Raw genomic sequence first — 23,213 nt, 5'->3', positions numbered from 1 at the left:
GCCCAGCCCCATGATGGAAGTTCCTCGGGAAAAAGCCCAAGTAGACAAATAAATGATTGCACCAAAGCAAAGTTAAGGGTCCTGTTTAAATACTTGGCAGAATGCAACCTTCATTCCTTGTTGACCATCGGTCGGTGGACATTTGACCTTCATGATAATATCAAAAGAGAGTAGAAGGGTGCATTCCTAGGGTATGAGAACAGGGCCACAGGTGTGAATACCATGTACAGTGTGCATGATTACTAGCTTAGGGTCTTGTTCAACACATTCAACATCAGAATTTGGCAGGGGTCAAGGGTCAAACGCACCTACAGCACAACACTGGATCAGGGGCCTCAGAGTCACAAGGAATAGCATCGCCATATCTACAGTCTTTGACAAAGTCTTATTACAAATATATATATATTTCATATATAAATAGAAGCTGATTAAAGATCTGGGTGTATGACAAAGTGCAAAAAGAGTAGGAAGGGTTTTTGTTGTAGCGCCAGGCGTCCCAGCTGTCTACAGCAGAGTCCTGTACTGCCCTACCCAGGGCACAACCCACCCCCCTGGGGCATGGAGCTGCCCTACCCAGGGCACAACCCACCACCCTGGGGCAAGGAGCTGCCCTACCCAGGGCACAACCCACCACCCTGGGGCATGGAGCTTCCCTACCCAGGGCACAACCCACCCCCCTGGGGCATGGAGCTGCCCTACCCAGGGCACAACCCACCCCCCTGGGGCATGGAGCTGCCCTACCCAGGGCACAACCCACCCCCCTGGGGCATGGAGCTGCCCTACCCAGGGCACAACCCACCCCCCTGGGGCATGGAGCTGCCCTACCCAGGGCACAACCCCCCCCCCTGGGGCATGGAGCTGCCCTACCCAGGGCACAACCCACCCCCCTGGGGCATGGAGCTGCCCTACCCAGGGCACAACCCACCCCCCTGGGGCATGAAGCTGCCCTACCCAGGGCACAACCCACCCCCCTGGGGCATGGAGCTGCCCTACCCAGAAGCGTCATGTCACACAGTGACATCCATCCTGGTAATATTCCACCACTTTAACATTTGCAACTTAACCCCCCCCCCCCCCCCCCCACACACACACGTAATCCCATTTGAAAAGCATTTTGGGACACCCAACACTGCTCAGATGCGGCAGCTGAATCAATTCAACTGAGATAAGAGTTATCTGAAATCAACTGAAAAGTAGCTCCATAAAAATCGCTTTTTTGTCAAGGACGGTGTACAAATGGTATAAATTGACTTTGCTGGTGAGGTGCGACAGTTAGACTGAGGGAATATTCCTTCATGTGGTCGTCAGGTACAGGGCAGGGAGTGCTGAGTGTCATCACACTGAGGAACACTGGCTCGTCTCAGACCAGAGGAAGATACACATTCTCTAATCGAAAGGTGAACATTGGAAGAAGTTTGAAAAAGGTTAGTCTCTGTGTCCCGGACTCTCCAACACAACACGAGAAAGGGAAGCCACAGGTCCAAAGAATGCTGGGCCCTTCACAATACTAACCATCTCAATAGATCTTTATACAAACAGACCCTTACAATACTAGCCATCTCTTTATATAAACCAAACTTAGAGGGGCAAGATGTTCCAATCTTTAGTTCTTTTAGTACGGGGAAAATCATTATTAATAAATACAAAAATAACAAAAGATCTGTACATATTTTTCAACAATATGATAATACTTTCAACTTAAAAAAAACAACAAAAATATACAAATATATGTTTTATTCTCGCGACAGCGTTTATAGCTCTGCTCTGGTCAGTTAGAAAAATGATAAATTATACAAAACTCCAACGCCGACGCTTCTTCCTTGTAGGACGCAGGTCCTGACACACCGGCGCTGCGTTTCTTTCAACAAATACGAGACAAAAAGAAAACAGAACAACAATCCTCAAAAAAAACCTGAATTCTTCCTATATTGAAATCGGACAGGCAGGCGGGGCAGAGTGGGCGGGACTTCTCTTGATTGACAGGTCCTCGCGCTGAGCTGCAGACCGTCCCGTTCTGAGGTCCAGGAGGAAGGAGAGTTAAGTGCACTTTGAACACAGGCATGCTGGGAGTGGGCAAGACACAGAGAGAGAGAGAGAGGGAGAGAGAGAGAGAGAGAGGGGATAGTGTGAAAGAGAAGGAGAAAGAAGAGGGGGGATCCAACGCAGGACATCAGCAGGTCCCTCAGCGCTCTGATTCCAACAGACACACACACGCAAACCAGGATTCCTTCCTGGTCACCTGACCAACACAGGAACAGGAAGTCACCAGAGCTGATGAACTGGTTGGTAAAATGTCAAAAACGTACAGCGGTGATATCCCAATCTGAAACCCAAGCAAAAATTCCCTTTTCCGAGGGCAGTCTGTGAGATAACGTCTTGATCTGAGCGTTCTCCGTGACCTCATCCGCCACCCCTCAGCACTCCACCTGCTGATTCAGCTAGGGGTGGAGTTAGGAGGAGGGACCACATGTCCTTATATGGGCACAGGGGTGCGAGAGGGGTGGAGCCCCGTGCGGAGACACCCGTGTCCCAGAATCCCTCTCACCACAGACCCCCAGGAGCTGCTCTGACACGGGGTGACGGGCCGGAGTTTTGTACTGATACTACAGCTGCCGAACCTGCTGTCGTCAGGTCATCTTCAATGATGCGTCTTGGGCTGTTGGAGGAAAAAGAGAAGGTGGATCGTCAGAGCCGGTTATCATCAGTATCATTGGCCTTTCAAACCCCGTTATGTTACTGTCTTTTATACCAGTGGTTCTCAACTGGTGGAGCCTCAGGATCCACATTTTTCTTATCATGAAATCGCGAATTTATTCCACAGCACTCAAATTTATTCGACAAAAATAGAAAAAGTCCGTGACACATAACACAACATTGGTACACGCTAAGGTTAAGCTAAGCCCACTTCCTGTCATGTCTCGTAAATAAATTATTGAAATTATTGAATTGAATTGTGTGTCCTGCAAAATAAAACCCCAACATTTTCTCTATAAATATATATATATTTGAAAATCCCTTAAAAAAATAAGAAAAGAAAAGGGAAACCGCCCACGAGGCCGCGACCCAATCAAAACGGCTCCGCGACCCACCTTTGGGTCGCGACCCACCAGTTGAGAAACGCTGTTTTATACAACGGGTTGTTCCGACCTCGCAATCTGATTGTTTAAGAGCCGTTGTATATGCCACGATATACCACGGGCAAAGCCTCTTTATCGCTCTATGTGAAATATTACTGTGTCAATTATCACTGCCTGTAAAAACTTTAGTTCCATTGCGTAACCGTCTGTTGGTTACATTACGGTTTCTCCTCAAGAAAAATGGAAACATTCAATGTCAAATTTGAGTTGTTCTATCCGTCCTGTAGCCTACCACTCTGGTTTATCGTCAGCACTTTCGCAACTCGCAGTTTCATAGCAAAGGTAGGCTACACTTCGTTCATGGCTAGCTAGGTTGGTCCGGAGCATTAGTTTGATTGCTAGGGCTCACTGTTCGTCGCTTTGAAACTCCATAGCAACGTGATAGTTTTATGAACTACCTTTCTTGGCGGAGTTCAGTAAAATCGATATTAAGACACTGAAATAATCTGTATTTATCCCATAAATGTTTCCCGATAATGTAACCTTTGTATAATATAAGGGGCGGCTGTAGCTCAGTTGGTAGAGTGGGTCGTTCAATGATCGAAGGGTCAGTGGTTCAAATCCCAGCTCCGACTGTCCACATGTCGAAGTGTCCTTGAGCAAGACACCTAACCCCAAATTGCTTCCAATGAGCAGGTTAGCGCCTTGCATGGCAGCTGCCGTCATTGGTGTGTGAATGTGTGCGTGAAAGGGTGAATGAGAGGCCATTGTAAAGCGCTTTGAGTGCCGCTAAGGTGGAAAAGCGCTGTATAAGTGCAGTCCATTTACCATAAAAGCATAATTCACTCAAGGGTTGTGGTATTGGGCCAATCTACCAGGGGTTGTGCTGGTTGATGGTGCTCGGCTGTGAGGTCGGAACTACCCATTGTATAAAGGCCATATACCACACCCTCTCATGAGTTATTGCTTCAATCTAGTTCTGTTTATTTCTTTAGGTAGTTGAATTATTTATGGTTATCTGAATAATCTTTGAATTAATCTTATTCTCAGTTTTGCATCTTTTAATCCCTTTGGGCCTAATTTTGCTTATTGATTTGATTTGTTTTTATTTTGGCCTGTAAAGCACCTATTGAGTTCTCTGCAATTTAAAGTGTGCTATATAAATAAAATTATTATTATTGTTGTCACTCTCCTACTAAACACCTAAAACACCTAACATCTATACTCTCCTACCAAACACACTCAATATCTAACATCTATACTCTCCTACCGAACACACACAATATCTAACATCTATACTCTCCTACCGAACACACTCAATATCTAACATCTATACTCTCCTACCGAACACACACAATATCTAACATCTATACTCTCCTACCAAACACACTCAATATCTAACATCTATACTCTCCTACCGAACACACTCAATATCTAACATCTATACTCTCCTACCGAACACACTCAATATCTAACATCTATACTCTCCTACCGAACACACTCAATATCTAACATCTATACTCTCCAACCGAACACACACAATATCTAACATCTATACTCTCCTACCAAACACACTCAATATCTAACATCTATACTCTCCTACCGAACACACTCAATATCTAACATCTATACTCTCCTACCGAACACACTCAATATCTAACATCTATACTCTCCAACCGAACACACACAATATCTAACATCTATACTCTCCTACCGAACAGACAGAACCCTTCACATCTATACTCTTACCGCACACAAAACATCTTATATCTATACTCTCCTTCTGAACACACACAACACCCAACATCTACAGTATACTCTCCTACTGAACACACAAAACACCCATCATCTATTCTCTCCTTCTGAACACACAACACCACCGGACTGCAGGAGCCGTTCTAACATCTACGTCTGGGGGTAAACTGGAGGATGATGGCTACCGTAGCAGTGGTCCCAACGCCAGACCCATGAGAGTTCTTTCACTGACACACTACATAAGCTACGCTAACTACGTTGCTGCATGCTGCAGATCTCTCTATGGATCTGGGACACTTCATGCTAAAAACTGGTTTTCGAATCCTGGCAATTGATTAGTAGCGCTGCAATTCCGACGACACCAAATAGTAACGACTTTCGCAATCGGGCGCGAGATACAGACTCTTATTTAGCATGCAGAGATACAGACTCTTATTTAGCATGCAGAGCTACAGACTCTTATTTAGCATGCAGAGTTACAGACTCTTATTTAGCATGCAGAGATACAGACTCTTATTTAGCATGCAGAGTTACAGACTCTTATTTAGCATGCAGAGCTACAGACTCTTATTTAGCATGCAGAGATACAGACTCTTATTTAGCATGCAGAGATACAGACTCTTATTTAGCATGCAGAGCACAGCGATTCAACATAATATCTGGAGAGAGACTCCTGTATCAGCTAAGTCAGAGAACAACAGTGCTCAGGGGAGTACATGACGTGTGTGTGTGTGTGTGTGTGTGTGTGTGTGTGTGTGTGTGTGTGAGAGAGAGAATGGGGTGAGGTGTGTGTGGTGTGTGTGTGTGTTAGGATGGGGTGAGGTGTGTGTGTGTATGTGTGAGAGAATGGGGTGAGGTGTGTGTGTGTGTGTGTGTGTGTGTGTGTGTGTGTGTGTGTGTTAGGATGGGGTGAGGTGTGTGTGTGGTGTGTGTGTGTGTTAGGATGGGGTGAGGTGTGTGTGTGGTGTGTGTGTGAGAGAGAATGGGGTGAGGTGTGTGTGTGGTGTGTGTGTGTGTTAGGATGGGGTGAGGTGTGTGTGTGGTGTGTGTGTGAGAGAGAATGGGGTGAGGTGTGTGTGTGTGTGTGTGTGTGTGTGTGTGTGTGTGTGTGTGTGTGTGAGAGAGAATGGGGTGAGGTGTGTGTGGTGTGTGTGTGTTAGGATGGGGTGAGGTTTGTGTGTGTATGTGTGAGTGAATGGGGTGAGGTGTGTGTGTGGTGTGTGTGTATGTGTGTGTGTGTTAGGATGGGGTGAGGTGTGTGTGTGTGTGTTGGAATGGGGTAGTGTTGTCACGATACCAAAATTACGACTTCGATACGATACCTGCCCAAAATATCTCAATACCGAAACGATACCACTGTGAAAATCTAAAACATAAGGAAAAGTAATGGAATAATAGATGACAGAACATGGAAATTTAAATTGTTGGCTTTTTTTAGTGCTCTGTTCAGTCTTTTTGCATCTTTTGAGTCTTTATTATATTTCCTGTAGCTTTCAAACACAGCTGGAAGGGAAGGCTGCCTCGACTGGGTGGTTTGGGATTGTGCTGGCTTCTGTTTGTTTGTTTGTGTGGGGAGAAATCAATAAATTATGCCTATGTTGTTGCAAACTGTGAGATAATCAGAAGAACTCGAAAAGCTTGTTATTATTATTAATTAACCCAGGCCTATTGAAGCATTTTTGCTATTCCAAATTATCAGAAGAGATAATTGTCTCACGGTTAAGTTCTCTCGCTCTAGGAGGTTGGAGCAGGTATTGATTTGTTTTTGTCACGTGCGCTAGGCAGAGCTAGGCTTGCAGCCAGGCTGCAGCTATGCTAGCTAAAAGTCTCATGCTATGGATGAAAATTAGCTTCTCTAGCTATCATCTGGTGCAATAAATGTATTGTGCATTCATACATTCAAACATAAGGTAGGCTAAATATCCTTCGGTTGTATACAGTACTGGTGTTGCTGCTGTGTGTATCTTATCTTCTATCACATTCGCTAACCTGTCGCTCTTTGAATTCTTTGTGTACTGTAAAAAGTCGGCATGTCTGTCTGCAAGATGCTTTGCCAGGTTGGTCGTATTGGCTCCCTTGATTTGTATAGATTTGTAGCATCGTTTACAGAAGGGCTTTGTAATGTCCGTGGGCTTGCCCTCACTGTCGGCTCTGGAAGCAAAATATGCCAGATTTCGCTGCGCGCATCAGCTTTATCCACAAGCTGTGGACGGTCGACATTTGTACTTGTAGCCACCTCAGGTTAGACTAGTTAAAACTGTTGTGCTCCTCGCTGCAGAGTGACAGAGCGAGGAGAGAGAGATAGAGCGCGCGCGCACACACACACACACACACACACAGCACCGCAACTCGGGGATCTTGGGAGAGAGAAGCAGAGCGCTATAGCCTACAAACAAACACGGCTTCACTGTCACATGAAGGCAACTCAATATATACGGCACTTATTAAAACACTGTCTTTCTTAAAGTATCGATACTTTAAATTTGGGTATTGTACCGTTTTTGACGACAGAGTATCGCGGTACTTTTCTAGTATCGATACACCGTGCAACACTAGAATGCGGTGAGGTGTGTGTGTGGTGTGTGTGTGTGTTAGGATGGGATGAGGTGTGTGTGGTGTGTGTGTATGTTAGGATGGGGTGAGGTGTGTGTGTGAGAGGATGGGGTGAGGTGTGTGTGTGGTGTGTGTGTGTGTTAGGATGGGGTGAGGTGTGTGTGGTGTGTGTGTGTTAGGATGGGGTGAGGTGTGTGTGTGAGAGGATGGGGTGAGGTGTGTGTGTGTGTGTGTGTGAGAGAGGTGTTCTCACCTGCGGAGGTGACCCGGGCCCTGATGCCAGCAGGCCGCCGCCCCCCCTCCTGAAGATGCCCTCCAAGCCCCTGGCGGCGGCGCTGGAGCTCGTCTTCCCCGGGCTCCGCCTCCTCCTCGCCTGTGCCCCGCCCCTGTAGGCCAGCAGCGGGCTGGTGGCGGGCGGGGGGGGCAGCGAGCTGGAGGCGGGGGGCAGGGCGGGGTCCCTGCTGTGGGGGTAGGGGACGGCGGGGTCGGGGCTGGGGTACCAGTCCTCGCCCCTCGCCGCCAGGCCACTCCCCCCGCCACCGCGTCCCAGGGCCTTCTTCCTCCCCCCCGCGCCAGGGAAGAGGGGGGGGGCAGCGTCAGCGGGGTAGCTGCTGCCGTTCCTCTGGTGGCCATCATCCACGGCGCCGGCGAGGGTGAGGAAGGAGGAGGAGGTCTTCCTCTTCTTGGCCCTCCCCAAGTCCCCCCCGCCCTCCTCCCTGGGGGGCCGGCCCGGCCTGGCGGTGCCGCCACGGGGCCCCCCCGGTGCGGAGGCGGGAGGGGCCAGGCTCGGGTCACGGACGCAGAAGAGCCCCGCCCCCGCGGCGGACTGGGGGAAGGCGGCGGAGTAGGACGGCAGGGAGAAGGCCTCGGAGCAGGAGAGGGGCACGGAGGAGGGGGAGGAGAGGAGGGGCGGGGCCAGGGCGCTGGGGGAGGGCGAGGGGGGGTGGGGGCCAGCGTGGGGCCCCGGGGACGACAGGAGGCTCTCCACAGCCAGGGGCACCTTCCTGAAACACAGCAGGACACAAGAGCTGGAACCACACACACCTAGGAAGGCCTGTGAGGGGACGAATATTCCCCGGAATTTATGGGAATTAATGGGAATAAATTCTGTTTTCCAGTTTATTCCCATAAATTCCCATGGGAAGTTTGTGAATATTCCCGAATTTTGCAACCCTAGACAATTCAACCCTACACTCCAGTATTCAATGCACGCACGCACGCACGCAGGCACGCACGCACGCACGCACGCACACACAGGTTCAGGACCTACCTAATTGGCTGAGAGAGAATTTTGTCACTCTTGGTGATCACAGCTCAAAAAAACGACATGTGGGGTCCCACAAGGATCCATTCTAGGGCCAATAACTCTTCAGTCTGTATATGCTACCCCTACGTGACGTCATTAGGAGGCACAGTATTAGCTACCATAGCTATGACACCCAGCTATATATTTCTGTGAAACCCGATGACTACATTTCAGTTGACCATCTGGTGGAATGCATTGCTAATATAAATGCATGGATGTCATAGAATTTCGTTCAGTTAAACCAGGACAAAACAGATGTGCTGATCATTGGTGATAAAGTTGAAAGGGAGATCTATCTGGCCACTTAAAAACACACACTGAACACCAAATGCTAAGTCAGAAACCTAGGTGTCATGTTTGATTCTAATCAAGAAAGAAAATGAGACATCTTTTTTATCACTTGAGAAGCATTGCTAAGGTGAATCCTTTTCTCTCCCAGGCCGACACTGGAAGACTAATGCATGCTTTTATCAGTAGCAGGATGGATTACTGTAACACTCTCCTATCTGGTCTACCAAAGAAAGTGATTAGTCAACTTCAAATGATACAGAATGCTGCAGCACGAATCCTCACTAAAACCAGAAGCAGGGCACACATCACACCAGTCTTACAATCGCTACACTGGTTACCGGTCAGTTTTAGAATCGATTTTAAGATGTTTTTATTAGTTTATAAAGTACTCCATAGCCATGCACCTGAATACATGTCAGGCATGCTTTTACGGTATACACCAAGTAGGTCCCTGAGGTCCTCTGGCACTGAACTTTTAACGGTTCCTGGAGCCAGGACCAAGAGACATGGGGAGGCTGCCTTCAGTTTTTACACCCCCAGCTTCTGGAACCAAAAGAATGGCTGAAACTGTGGGAACTTAATATGGTAAATGGTAAATGGACTACACTTTTCCACCTTAGCGGCACTCAAAGCGCTTTACAATGGCCTCTCATCCACCCATTCACACACACATTCACACACCACTGGCGGTAGCTGCCATGCAAGGTGCTAACCTGCTCATTGGGAGCAATTGGGGGTTAGGTGTCTTGCTCAAGGACACTTCGACATGTGGACAGTCGGAGCTGGGATTGTTGGCTCTACCAACTGAGCTACAGCCGCCCCTTACTAAATACTCAATTGTATATATTTTTACTGTTTCTTCTCTTTTACCATATATGACCTGTCCTGTTTTATTTTCTCATTTTTAACTACTATTTTAACTGTTTTTATTTATTCTGTACAGCACTGTGTGCTACATTTACTGATATGAACACTGATATGAACAATGCTATATAAATAAAGTTGACTGACACACACACCTCCACATCTGGGCGTTGACGTGTTTCTCCACCATGTAGTGCAGGGCCAGTCTCATCCGGTCCCAGCGCCGGTCAAACACGTAGAGACCCCTCCCCATGAGCCTGCTGCTGAACCCACACACCTGGGGAGGGGCAGGATGGACGAGGGAGAAGGGCGAGAGATGGTGGAGGATGGAGGGAGCGGTAGAAAGAAAGAAAGAAAGAAAGAAAGAAAGAAAGAAAGAAAAAAGAAAGAAAGAAAGAAAGAAAAAAAAAAAAAAAGTAAGAAAAAGAAAGAGAGAGGGAGGGAGATGGAGAGGAAGGGAGAGAGAGAAAGGGTGGAGATAAGGAGGGCGAGTAGAAGGAGAAAGGGAGGAGGGATGGAGAAGGAGAGAGGGGGGTGGATATGAAAGGAGGGAGGGATGGAGAGGAGAGAGGAAGATGGAGGAGAGATAAGAGGGATGGAGAAGGAGATGGAGAGAAGGAGAGAGGGGGGATGGAGAACGAGAGAGAGGGAGGGGGGGGTTGAGAGAGGGTAAGCAGAGATTAACCTACAGAGACATGATGAGACACACATGTTCTCTCCACAGAGCTCTTTCACAGATCTGACTGGGTTTGGATGAGTGTAAACAGGACAATGCCTCCTGGAGTTTCTACCATATTGCTTACATCCACCGCAGTCTGTCAGATCTGGTACTGTGGGTGTAGGAGCTAAGCTGGTAGTCAATTTCTACCAGGGCAGCGGTCTAAGAACCAATCAATCAATCAATCAACCAACCAACCAATCAATCAATCAATCAATCAATCAATCAATCAATCAATCAATCAATCAATCAATCAATCAATCAATCAATCAATCAATCAATCAATCAATCAATCAGACAGACAGACAGACAGACAGACAGAAAGGTGTCATTCGCCGACTTGGGCCCTGTCCAGATTCTCTAACAAGGCCACCTCTCTTCCTCCCCTCCCTGGTAAAGCCAGGCTCGAGACTGTGACCGCGACGGTCGCACGTGCGGCTGTTTTTCTGAGTGAAAATTTCACACGGTCACATTTGCGCACGCAATGCACCCCCCCCCCCCCCCCCACTGAACCCCTCACCAGCGCATGTAGCCTACTGACCACGAAACTGCTGCAGACGATCAAAGTGCAGGCAGGTAGAGTGCACGTCAAGCGCCCCCGCGAATACAGTCAGGACACACAACGCACCCCGCCCACCTGCTGTCCGTCATCCGTTTGGCTACGTGTTACACAGATGAAGAGCTCTTTACTTCAAACAAAACGACAGAACTAGAGGGAAGAGGATGGAGGAGATTGAGGGAGAACCCATGATAGATCCCCGACCCCATGCTGAGAGTGCAGGTGAAAGCACTACGTACCCCCAGGGGGGGGAGTAGTGAGGGGGGAGGTGTTGTAGTGGGGGAGGGTGGGGGACGTACCCCCAGGGGGGGGAGTAGTGAGGGGGGAGGTGTTGTAGTGGGGGAGGGTGGGGGACGTACCCCCAGGGGGGGAGTAGTGAGGGGGGAGGTGTTGTAGTGGGGGAGGGTGGGGGACGTACCCCCAGGGGGGGGAGTAGTGAGGGGGGAGGTGTTGTAGTGGGGGAGGGTGGGGGACGTACCCCCAGGGGGGGAGTAGTGAGGGGGGAGGTGTTGTAGTGGGGGAGGGTGGGGGACGTACCCCCAGGGGGGGGAGTAGTGAGGGGGGAGGTGTTGTAGTGGGGGAGGGTGGGGGACGTACCCCCAGGGGGGGAGTAGTGAGGGGGGAGGTGTTGTAGTGGGGGAGGGTGGGGGACGTACCCCCAGGGGGGGGAGTAGTGAGGGGGGAGGTGTTGTAGTGGGGGAGGGTGGGGGACGTACCCCCAGAGGGCGTGGGTGGCGTGGGGAGGCGGCGGGTCCATCCGGGTCGTCGTGGAGCTCCGCCTCCCCTCCCTCGTCGCTGGACATGCGGCTGCTGCCGTCGCCGACCCTCACCCAGCTGGCCCCGGCGTCCGAGGACGAGGCCGGGGGGGCGGGGGCGGCGGCGGGGGCGGAGCTCGACACTGCGGCGGCGCCCCCCCCACCCCCGCCAGGCACCCTGGAGGAAAAAGAGAAAGAGAGAGAGAGAGAGAGAGAGAGAGAAATACGAGGTCATAAGACTTCACTTTTACTGCTGCTGCTCTCTCGCCAACTCCCGTTTACAGCACCTCCCAGTGGCAGAAACAGGTACCACAGGTGAATTCCAAACAGTCATGAATACACTGATTCTGTTTGATACAATATAATAAGAAGAATACGAAGCAGAATACGCAGAAGAAGAAGACGAATTCTAGATTTATATAGCACCTTTCAAGACGCCAAAGGACGCTTTACATAGTCACAGAAAGAGACAGACAACAAAAATAAAACAGACTAAAGAAACAACAACAGACTAACTAGCTTAGCTAGCTAACTAGCTAACTGACTAGTTAAAAAACAAACTAGCTAACTACAGGCCAAAGGCCTTACGTAGTTCCAGTAGCTTCCATATACTCATGCCCGGTGGAGGCCTCCTACCTGGGGATGTGCGCGTTGGCCAGGCGCAGCTTCAGCGTGGAGACGGTCCGGCCGTTGTGGAGGTGTGGGGAGGGCTTCCCGGGGGCCGGCGTGCCCTGCGGGGGGGCCGTCTGGCTCTGGACGGCCCCCTGCGCCTCCCTCCGGCCCTGGCCCCCCACCCCCTCCTTCTCCCGCTCCTTAGTGGCGTCCTTCTCCTTGGCGCGGCCCTTGTGCTCGGCCAGGAGGATGTCGAACTGGTTCCTGCGTCCGGGCACGGCCCTCCGGTGGGTCAGGGAGTGAGTCTGGGGACGGCGGGAAGACCGCAGGTTACCACGGACACGCGGTTGCCATGGACACCAGGTCAGGAAACCCCCCCGAAAAATATCCCCCCCAAGTCATTTCGCTTGTGGACTATTACTAAATACAGACCAGCTGCAGGAGGAGACTCGTTAAGGAGTAAATGTCATAAATACGTAGACCTGTATATTGATGTCATAAATACGTAGACTTGTATACTGACAGTTGTAGTTGCAAAACAGATTTGCCGACTTGCATATTTGCAAGATTTGCAAACCTGAACATGTTTGCGCACAGATTTTTGACGCGAATGTCACGCCGTATGCTAGTATTGATGTCATAAATACGCAAACTTGTACATGAAAGTTGTAGTTGGAAAAAATATTTGCTAACTTGTATATCGGGAGTTGTAGTTGCAAAAAAATATTTGCTAACTTGTATATTGGGAGTTATAGTTGCAAAAAAAGATTTGCAGACCTATAGTTATTTTTGCAAGGTTGTACAAAGATACAGCAATGCATATTTATGACTACGAATCCCAAGTACAAGCTTACAACTTTTTGACACAACCGTCACGTCTTGGCTCAAAAAGAGTTGCAGACTTGCAAAGGTGGGAGGGCGTTCAGCTGGACTACATCTCCACAGCCAATCAGATGCTGTCTATTATTTCACAACTATCATTGGCTGGCTTGTTCTATCAATCAGGCTAGCAAGCGCAATCAACGTTCTACATTGCAGATGGAAGATGGAAGCTTCTGGTCATGCTCCTCCACCTCAAGTGAGTGATAGAAATTGTGTGATATTACGAGTACATCTAACTACTCTACTTTATTATGATGCATATAATCATATTACCTATAATTAGAACTGCATGCATCACTTTAGATCGTGAATTTAGCCTACTACTAGACTAATGTTGGCTAGCACTGTAGCAGAGTAACTGTAGCAGAGTTAGTTACTTTTCCAGTTTACAATGTACCTATAGTACGATGTGGGGTGGAGGGTGCATTAACTATATCGAAAGTTAAGTTAATAGTTTGTCAGTAAGAGGTCATTAAAATGAAGAGTTTATTTGAGGCAGTACCCAACCCATTGTATTTTATGTTACAGGACATTCTGACACACCAGCTCCTGGAGAGGTTGCAATCAACATTGTAGCAAGCACTTGACAGACTACCAGTGGATCTAGTTAATTTATTATGATTTCCTCTGTAAAAATGAGCTAATCCTGCTGGAGTTATTCACTGACCAAACTAACATTCCTCAAGTTACCGTAGACACACTTACACAACTATCAGTTCTTGTAAAAGCTAAAATTGAAGCAAATCCCACATCAATACAACTGGAGACAGTTGTTGGAGCAAGAGGCCACTCAACTGGTTATATCAAAAGAACTGAAGAATATGCTAGATGCTTGCCTCTCTGTATTGTGCATTGCAGAGCTATTTGGAGTCTCCAAACGTACTATATTTAGAAGGATGCAGGAAAATTGCCTATCTATGAGGGAGTTTTACAGCAGTATTTCTGATGAAGATATTGACAACATGATTAGAACAATCAAAACCCAGATGCCAAATGCTGGCTATCGAAAGGTTAAAGGTCAGTTGAGAAAGAACGCAAATGTCCACACACAGTAGTTAAGAGTCTTTATTGTCATTGTCATTTCCACAACAACGAACAACAACAACATAGTAGGCTATACTATGTCTCCTTCAGACTCCCATGGACGGGATCTGTATATACAGGCCCTGCAACACCTGCAGCAATTATAATTGTAACTTCTAGAGCATTACCGGTTCAATGTATGTTGGATTAATGTGTCTGATATAAAACATAGAAAAGACAAATCAGTTGCAGCCAGTTACTCCCCAGTTCAAACATCCCAACAGCCAGTTCAAACATCCCAACAGCCAGTTCAAACATCCCAACAGACATTTGAAACATCCCAACAGACATTTGAAACATCCCAACAGACATTTGAAACATCCCAACAGACAGACATTTGAAACATCCCAACAGACATTTGAAACATCCCAACAGCCAGTTCAAACATCCCAACAGACATTTGAAACATCCCAACAGCCAGTTCAAACATCCCAACAGACATTTGAAACATCCCAACAACCAGTTCAAACATCCCAACAGACATTTGAAACATCCCAACAGACATTTGAAACATCCCAACAGCCAGTTCAAACATCCCAACAGACATTTGAAACATCCCAACAGACATTTGAAACATCCCAACAGCCAGTTCAAACATCCCAACAGACATTTGAAACATCCCAACAGACATTTGAAACATCCCAACAGACAGTTCAAACATCCCAACAGACATTTGAAACATCCCAACAGACAGTTCAAACATCCCAACAGACATTTGAAACATCCCAACAGACATTTGAAACATCCCAACAGACAGTTCAAACATCCCAACAGACATTTGAAACATCCCAACAGACAGTTCAAACATCCCAACAGACATTTGAAACATCCCAACAGACAGTTCAAACATCCCAACAGACAGTTCAAACATCCCAACAGACATCGCAAACATCAACAGAATGGAGCAAGATGACTCAAATCAGTAGGGGGGGGGAAATAAACACGAGAAACTTTAACTTTCAGTATATAGAGGAATAGTGGTCCCAGACATTAAGTGCCCCCCTATCAGAGTCTGTGGTGAACTTCAGTCTCCTTCAGATTCCCATGGACAGGATCTTTATATCCACATTACACAAGCCCAAAAGCCGGTATCACAAGTAGCTATGCAAGCCTCCAGTGCCATGTGGAACTCTTCATAGTCATCATAGTGAGCGGGAAGCCATAGACACTGGAAACAGGTGGATGACTTTGGGAATGCGCCGTTCACCACATCCAACTGATAATTTCCTGTTGCCATCTTCCACCCTGTCCAAAACGTAAGCAGCTGCTTAAGACACACTGGTGGTGCTAGGAATGAAGAAAACAAATAATGTGTAAGTGCATGAAACAGTTCATGTGCGACATCCCTCATCCCTAAGATTTTTGTGTAAATGTGGCTGATTATCCTGGTGACAGACAGACCTGCAGACCGCCATGAAGACAGACAGACCACCCTGAAGACAGACCGCCCTGAAGACACAGACCGCCCTGAAGACAGACAGACCGCCCTGAAGACAGCCAGACCGCCCTGAAGACAGACAGACCGCCCTGAAGACAGACAGACCACCCTGAAGACAGACAGACCACCCTGAAGACAGACAGACCTCCCTGAAGACAGACCGCCCTGAAGACAGCCAGACCGCCCCGGAAGACAGACCTCCCTGAAGACAGACCGCCCTGAAGACAGCCAGACCGCCCTGAAGACAGACCTCCCTGAAGACAGACCGCCCTGAAGACAGACCTCCCTGAAGACAGACCTCCCTGAAGACAGACAGACCGCCCTGAAGACAGACCGCCCTGAAGACAGACCTCCCTGAAGACAGACCGCCCTGAAGACACAGACCGCCCTGAAGACAGACAGACCACCCTGAAGACAGACCACCCTGAAGACACACCGCCCTGAAGACAGACCTCCCTGAAGACAGACAGACCGCCCTGAAGACAGACAGACTGCCCTGAAGACAGACAGACCGCCCTGAAGACAGACCACCCTGAAGACAGACCTCCCTGAAGACAGACCGCCCTGAAGACAGACCGCCCTGAAGACAGACAGACCACCCTGAAGACAGACAGACCGCCCTGAAGACAGACAGACCGCCCTGAAGACAGAAAACCCTGAAGACAGACCGCCCTGAAGACAGACCGCCCTGAAGACAGACCGCCCTGAAGACAGACCGCCCTGAAGACAGACCTCTGGTGCTAATTCTCCAATTAGATTTACTAAAAGTAAGCTGAATCGTCCAAACAGTCTACTCAGAAAGATAATACATTGACATTTATTACCTTTTAAAACTCGCGCCCCCTTTTTCTTTTTCTGACTTCCTCCGTGATGTTTCGCTTCGGTTTTCTCACCTCCGCCATGATATCATTGAGCTAAAAAACACATGATATCCATAGACGCCGGAATAGTTAGCTACTACTGTGTTGTTTAAGCACAACGTTGCGCATGCGCACTTCGACTGAATGCTGCGTCCCGTTTTGTTGTTTTGACAATGACAAAACAACAAATTTTTAGTCCAGGTTGATTACCGCATGCTGTAGTAGACAGTGGAAAAGCCGTTTCCGGTTCTCAGCTGTCAGCCTTGGCATTTCCCACGTCTGTTAGCTGCCTGACTGCACTGTCTTCCTCCTCACACCGCTCTGCACCACCCTCCAGCTCCAGGAAATAAACAAGGTATGGGTTTGTAGAAATTGTATAACTTTGACCAACAATGGTTGGTTACAGGTGGAGTGATTATAAAAAAATAAAACAAAAAAAACAAACCCAGTAGAAACCCACACAAACACAAGGACAACATGCGTACTCCAGATTAAAAGTACTGGGGACAACCATGATTTGAACCCAGGACCATCTTCTTGTGTGTTGCTGTGATGCAACAATGCTAACCACTGAGCTACCCTGCTGCCTAAATGTATGGATTGACGGTTTAAATTGGAAGAGATGCTAGCTAGCTAACTCTAGCCATCTAACGTTAACATTAGCTAAAACTTTCCACATAGTTAATCCACCCTCCACCCCACATTGTACTTGAGGGACATTGTAAACTGAAACGGAAAAGTAACTTGACTACTACAATTACGCTACATAACTAACATAGTTCATACTGTATGTTCATATTTTCAGCTCGCTGTATGTGCATATTAGCACTAAGCTAAACCAAGTTAGGCAGTCTAGTAGTAGGCTAAAATCATGATCTAAGGTGATGCATGCATGAGGTCTAATTATTGATATGATTATCATAATATAGTAGGCTAACATTAGCTAGATGTACTCGTACAAAAATATCACACAATTTCTATCACTCACTTGAGGTGGAGGAGCATGACTAGAAGCCTCCATCTTCCATCTGCAATGTAGAACGTTGATTGCGCTTGCTAGCCTGATTGATAGAACAAGCCAGCCAATGATAGTTGTGCAATAATAGACAGCATCTGATTGGCTGTGGAGATGTAGCCCAGCTGAACGCCCTCCCACCTTTGCAAGTCTGCAACTCTTTTTGAGCCAAGACGTGACAGTTGTGTCAAAAGGTTGTAAGCTTGTACTTGGGATTCGTAGTCATAAATATGCATTGCTGTATCTTTGTACAACCTTGCAAAAATAACTACAGGTCTGAAAATCTTTTTTTGCAACTATAACTCCCAATATACAAGTTAGCAAATCTTTTTTGCAACTACAACTTTGAATATACAAGTTAGCAAATCTTTTTTGCAACTACAACTCCCAATATACAAGTTAGCAAATCTTTTTTGCAACTACAACTCCCAATATACAAGTTAGCAAATCTTTTTTGCAACTACAACTTTCATGTACAAGTTTGCGTATTTATGACATCAATACTAGCATACGGCGTGACATTTGCGTCAAAAATCCGTGTGCGCGCAGATTCAGTTGTAAACATGTACAGGTTTGCAAATCTTTTTTGCAACTTCAACTCTGAATATGCAAGTCTGCAAATCTGTTTTGCAACTACAACTGTCAGTATACAAGTCTACGTATTTATGACATCAATATACAAGTCTACGTATTTATGACATCAATATACAAGTCTACGTATTTATGACATAAATATAACTCCATAACTCTGGAGGGTTGTGAGGGGTGTGTGTGTGTGTGTGTGTGTGTGTGTGTGTGTGTGTGTGTCACCTTGCAGGTCAGCGAGCGTGTGCACTGCCTTTTGCTCTCGGGGTCCTGAACTCCACAGTGCTTGTTGGGGTCAAACACTCTCCCTGGACAGAGTAGAAACATCAGCCAGTCAAACACACACACAAGCAGTCACACAACCAGTCACACACACACAAGCAGTCACACAACCAGTCACACACACACAAGCAGTCACACAAGCAGTCACACACACACAAGCAGTCACACACACACACACACACACACACACACACACAAGCAGTCACACACACACACACACACAAGCAGTCACACAGACACACGACCAGCCAGTTACACAAACACACAACCAACCAGTCACAGACACACAACCAGTTACACAAACACACAACCAACCAGTCACACAGACACACAGCCAGTCACACAAACACACAACCAACCAGTTACACAAACACACAACCAGTCACACAACCAGTCACACACACACAAGCAGTCACACAGACACACGACCAGCCAGTTACACAAACACACAACCAACCAGTCACATAACCAGTTACACAAACACACAACCAACCAGTCACACAGACACACAACCAATTATACAAACACACAACCAGTCACACAAACACACAACCAACCAGTCACACAGACACACAACCAGTTACACAAACACACAACCAGTCACAAACACACAACCAACCAGTCACACAGACACACAACCAGTTACACAAACACACAACCAACCAGTCACACAGACACACAACCAGTTACACAAACACACAACCAACCAGTCACACAGACACACAACCAGTCACACAAACACACAACCAACCAGTCACACAGACACACGACCAACCAGTAACACAAATCCCCCCCCCAGGATCAATAAAGTACACTGATACTACTACTATACAAACAGACAGACAGATAGACAGACAGTCATAGAGACAGTCAGTCATATACAGTCAGTCAGTCAGTCAGTCATAGAGACTTCATATGCAGTCAGCCAGTCATAGAGAGACAGACAGTCATATAGTCAGTAAACAAGCCAACCAACCAGAGACAGACAGACAGAGAGAATAAAGTATGAACACACTGTGGACTGAGCTTTCAACTCTCATTGTCCTCACACAAGCAAAGCAACCCTCTCCCTCCCCAAGCTGTTGACATCTCTGGCCCCTGTAATATGCTACACGCTATAATCTCTATTATCTTAATCCCAACAGAGAGAGAGAGAGAGAGAGAAGACAGAGATAGAGCGAGACAGTGAGAGTGAGTGAGAGAGAGGCAGGGAGAGGGGGAGAGAGAGAGGGAGGGAGAGGGATAGAGAGAGAGAGAGAGAGAGAGGGAGGGAGAGGGAGAGGGAGAGTGATAGAGAGAGGGAGGGAGAGAGAGGGGAGAGGGAGAGAGAGGGATAGAGAGGGAGGGAGAGAGAGAGAGAGAGGGGAGAGGGAGGGAGAGGGATAGAGAGAGAGAGAGAGAGAGGGATAGAGAGAGAGGGAGGGAGAGAGAGAGAGAGGGGAGAGGGAGGGAGTGAGAGAGAGAGGGATAGAGAGAGAGAGGGAGGTAGAGAGAGAGGGGAGAGGGAGGGAGGGAGAGAGAGAGAGGGGAGAGGGAGGGAGAGTGAGTGGCTGTGGAGAGGAGAGAGAGGGATAGAGAGGGAGAGGTAGAGAGAGAGAGGGGAGAGGGAGGTAGAGAGAGAGAGGGAGGGAGAGAGAGTGGCTGTGGAGAGGAGTCGGTGAGAGAGAGAGAGAGGGAGGGAGGGAGAGAGAGGGAGGGAGGGAGAGTGGCTGTGGAGAGGAGTCGGTGAGAGAGAGAGAGAGGGAGGGAGGGAGAGAGAGAGAGAGAGAGAGGGAGGGAGGGAGAGTGGCTGTGGAGAGGAGTCGGTGGTGAGTTGACGGGCTGGTTGGAGACTCCAGCGGAGGAGTTTTATAAAGAAAAGCTGTCCTGGCAGCGGCAGCTCGTGAATCAGACGGCGTAAATCAGAACCCCGGAGCGCCGCGCCGAGGAGGGAGGGAGGGAGGAGGAGGACAGACGCAAACAACAGATGGGGAGAGCGAGAGGGGGGGAGAGGAGAAAGGAGCAAGAGGCGAAAGTACAGAGAGAGGAGAGGGAGAGTAGGGACATGGGGAGAAAGAGAGGAGAAGGAGAAAGAGAGAGAGAGGGGGGAGTGAGGAGCTTCCATAGCAGCCCGGTCAGATAGGCAGGCCGCGGAGTAGTTTGTGCCGAGTCTCTCTCTCCCCCCCCCTCCTTCCTCTCTCCCTCCCTCCCTATCCCTCTCTCTCTCCCTCCCTCCCCATCCCTCTCTCTCGACTGCAGGGCATCTACAGGTTACTGAGATAAGACATGGAGGGGTGACTGGTTGCTAATGTAAGCTAATGTACACAGGCTAGCCTTTGGCTGTGATTTAAGGCGCTCATTAACAGGGAGATAGTTGCAGGCACACAGCTGACCAGGCAGGCCTTTTCCCAGGGTGCTACAGGGTGTCCTCAAGGATTTAAGCAAAGGTCAACAGACAAGTCTGTTCCCTTTATCAGTCACCGCTGCACATGGTATGACGACAGAGCTAAGCTAAACTGAGCTAGCCTTAGGCTGTAGACTGAGACTACTATGACGATGAAGCTAAGCTAAGCTAGGCTAAGCTCGTCTTGGGCTGTAGACTGAGACTAGTTGCCGATGAAGCTAAGCTAAGCTAAGATAGCCTTGGGCTGTAGACTGAGACTAGTATGGCGATGAAGCTAAGCTAAGCTAAACTATCTTTGGGCTGTAGACTGAGACTAGTATGGCGATGAAGCTAAGCTAAGCTATCTTTGGGCTGTAGACTGAGATTGAGCAATCCACTAAGGTTGGAAAGAGGCTGGATTCACCCCTGATGAAAAGGCACAACTGTCTCTCTCCCTCCCTCCCTCCCTCCCCCTATCTCCCTCCCTCTCTCTCTGTGTGCGTGTCTGTCTCTCTCTCTGTCTCTCCCTCTGTCTCTCCCTCCGTCTCTCCCTCCGTCTCTCCCTCCGTCTCTCCCTCCGTCTCTCCCTTTGTCTCTCCCTTTGTCTCTCCCTCCGTCTCTCCCTCCGTCTCTCCCTCCGTCTCTCCCTCCGTCTCTCCCTCCGTCTCTCCCTCTGTCTCTCCCTTTGTCTCTCCCTTTGTCTCTCCCTCTCCGTCTCTCCCTCTGTCACCGTAAGAAACATTGTATCTTTATTGTACGAGGTTTAACAGCATCTTCGCCATGCTTCGAGCCACACACACACACACACACACACACACACACACACACACACACACACACACACACACACACACACACACACACACACACACACACACACACACACACACACACCTGACAGCCTCTTGTGGGGCCTGGCGGTCTTGCTGCCGTTCTGGGGCTTCTTGTCCAGGGGTGAGGGGGGCGCGGCGCTGGGCCGAGGGTCCAGGGGGGAGGGGGAGGGGGTGGAGGACGGCCGCTTGTCCAGGGGGGAGCGCAGGGGGGAGCGCGCCGGGCTGGGCCGGCCGTCCAGGGACGAGGAGGGGGAGGCGCCGGGGCGCGGCGTGCGGGGCCCGCGGCCGTTCGCCAGCTTCTCCTGGGGGCGGTGGGGGGGGGCGGGCGGGGCCGGGGAGGGTTTGACAGAGGAAGGGGAAGAGGAGGAAGAGGAGGAAGGGGCAGAGGAGGAGGACGGGCAGCTGACGCGGATGTGGGCTCCTCCCTCTGCCCGGCCCAGACAAGACATCTTCTCCAGACTCACCACCGGCAAGGACACACTGTGAGAGAGAGAGAGAGAGAGAGAGATGGAGAGAGAGAGAGAGAGAGAGGAGAAAGAGAGAGAGAGAGAGAGAGAGAGAAAGAGAGAGAGAGACAGAGAGAGAGAGAGAAAGAGAGAGAGGAAGAAAGAGATAGAGGGGAAGAAAGGATTAAAGAGACAGGTTATATAAGAGATAATCAATGTATGTAGGTGTGTGTTATGCGGTTTTAAGGGAATACGTGGAGGCGAAGAGTCTTGTAAACCTCTGCGAAGTGCCTTAAAACCGTATAACACACCTACGAGTTCACTATCCCGCTAATACCATGGTCATTTGCCAACAATATGAAAGCATTCGCACATACAAAAGAATGTCATGTACTCATATTTTCAATAAATATATTATTTGTGCTTTGAACTCTGTGCTGAAACTGCTTGACAACCACCCGTCACTTGACTGATGCAAGTGACAATGACCCAGAAAGCTAACTTCACGCTAGCAAGCCTTTCTGTCAATAACTTTGCCTATGGTTAATGAACAGTGAAAAGTGACTGTGTTTTTGGACGAAAAGGCTGGCTTGCTTGCCTGACATCTCATTGTCAATAACTTTTTTTTACGTTGAATGTGTGTGGTACCTGTCCCTTCACTTCTCAGGCTACATCCTGTCCCAGTAATGAATGTGACGGTACGACTGACAGTGATGTACCACGACATGAAAAAAAAGAAAGAAAAAAGTTATTGATTTGTGGACAACGGGGTGTCCGACTCTGATTAGGAGCTCTGGCGTCAGCTATTTAAGACGAACTGAAATGAAAAAAGCATTCTGTCCCATTTTGGTTCACATAATTAATCATAGTGTTCACCTATTCAACGATGTATGCCAAAAAAATTACAAAATTCTACTTTTGTTGTAATCTTATATCA

General features: G+C 48.4%; 1 protein-coding gene and 1 long non-coding RNA gene across 3 annotated transcripts in view; both read right to left on the bottom strand.

Annotated features, from left to right (window-relative positions):
* Positions 1-1,154: 1,154 nt before the first annotated feature.
* Positions 1,155-23,213, bottom strand: part of atxn7l1 (ataxin 7-like 1) — a 30,317-nt gene continuing 8,258 nt past the window's right edge. For both annotated transcript variants that reach the window (XM_084448134.1, XM_084448135.1), the window contains exons 4-10: positions 21,892-22,310; positions 18,579-18,661; positions 12,515-12,795; positions 11,840-12,056; positions 10,002-10,123; positions 7,639-8,389; positions 1,155-2,656 (exon numbers count right to left, since the gene is read on the bottom strand). In XM_084448134.1, the coding sequence (XP_084304260.1) occupies positions 2,639-2,656; positions 7,639-8,389; positions 10,002-10,123; positions 11,840-12,056; positions 12,515-12,795; positions 18,579-18,661; positions 21,892-22,310 (1,891 nt within the window). In that variant the 3' untranslated portion in view covers positions 1,155-2,638. The remainder of the gene's footprint in view (positions 2,657-7,638; positions 8,390-10,001; positions 10,124-11,839; positions 12,057-12,514; positions 12,796-18,578; positions 18,662-21,891; positions 22,311-23,213) is intronic.
* LOC311317122 lies at positions 16,717-18,242 on the bottom strand. Its single transcript, XR_014630746.1, has 3 exons — positions 17,742-18,242; positions 16,964-17,090; positions 16,717-16,807 (listed from the first exon to the last, which is right to left on the bottom strand). It is a non-coding gene; the product is annotated as an uncharacterized lncRNA (long non-coding RNA).

The sequence above is a fragment of the Borostomias antarcticus genome, assembly GCF_949987555.1.
Source record: "Borostomias antarcticus genome assembly, chromosome: 13".
NCBI classification, from domain to species: domain Eukaryota; kingdom Metazoa; phylum Chordata; class Actinopteri; order Stomiiformes; family Stomiidae; genus Borostomias; species Borostomias antarcticus.
This window is presented reverse-complemented; position numbering and strand designations above follow the sequence as displayed.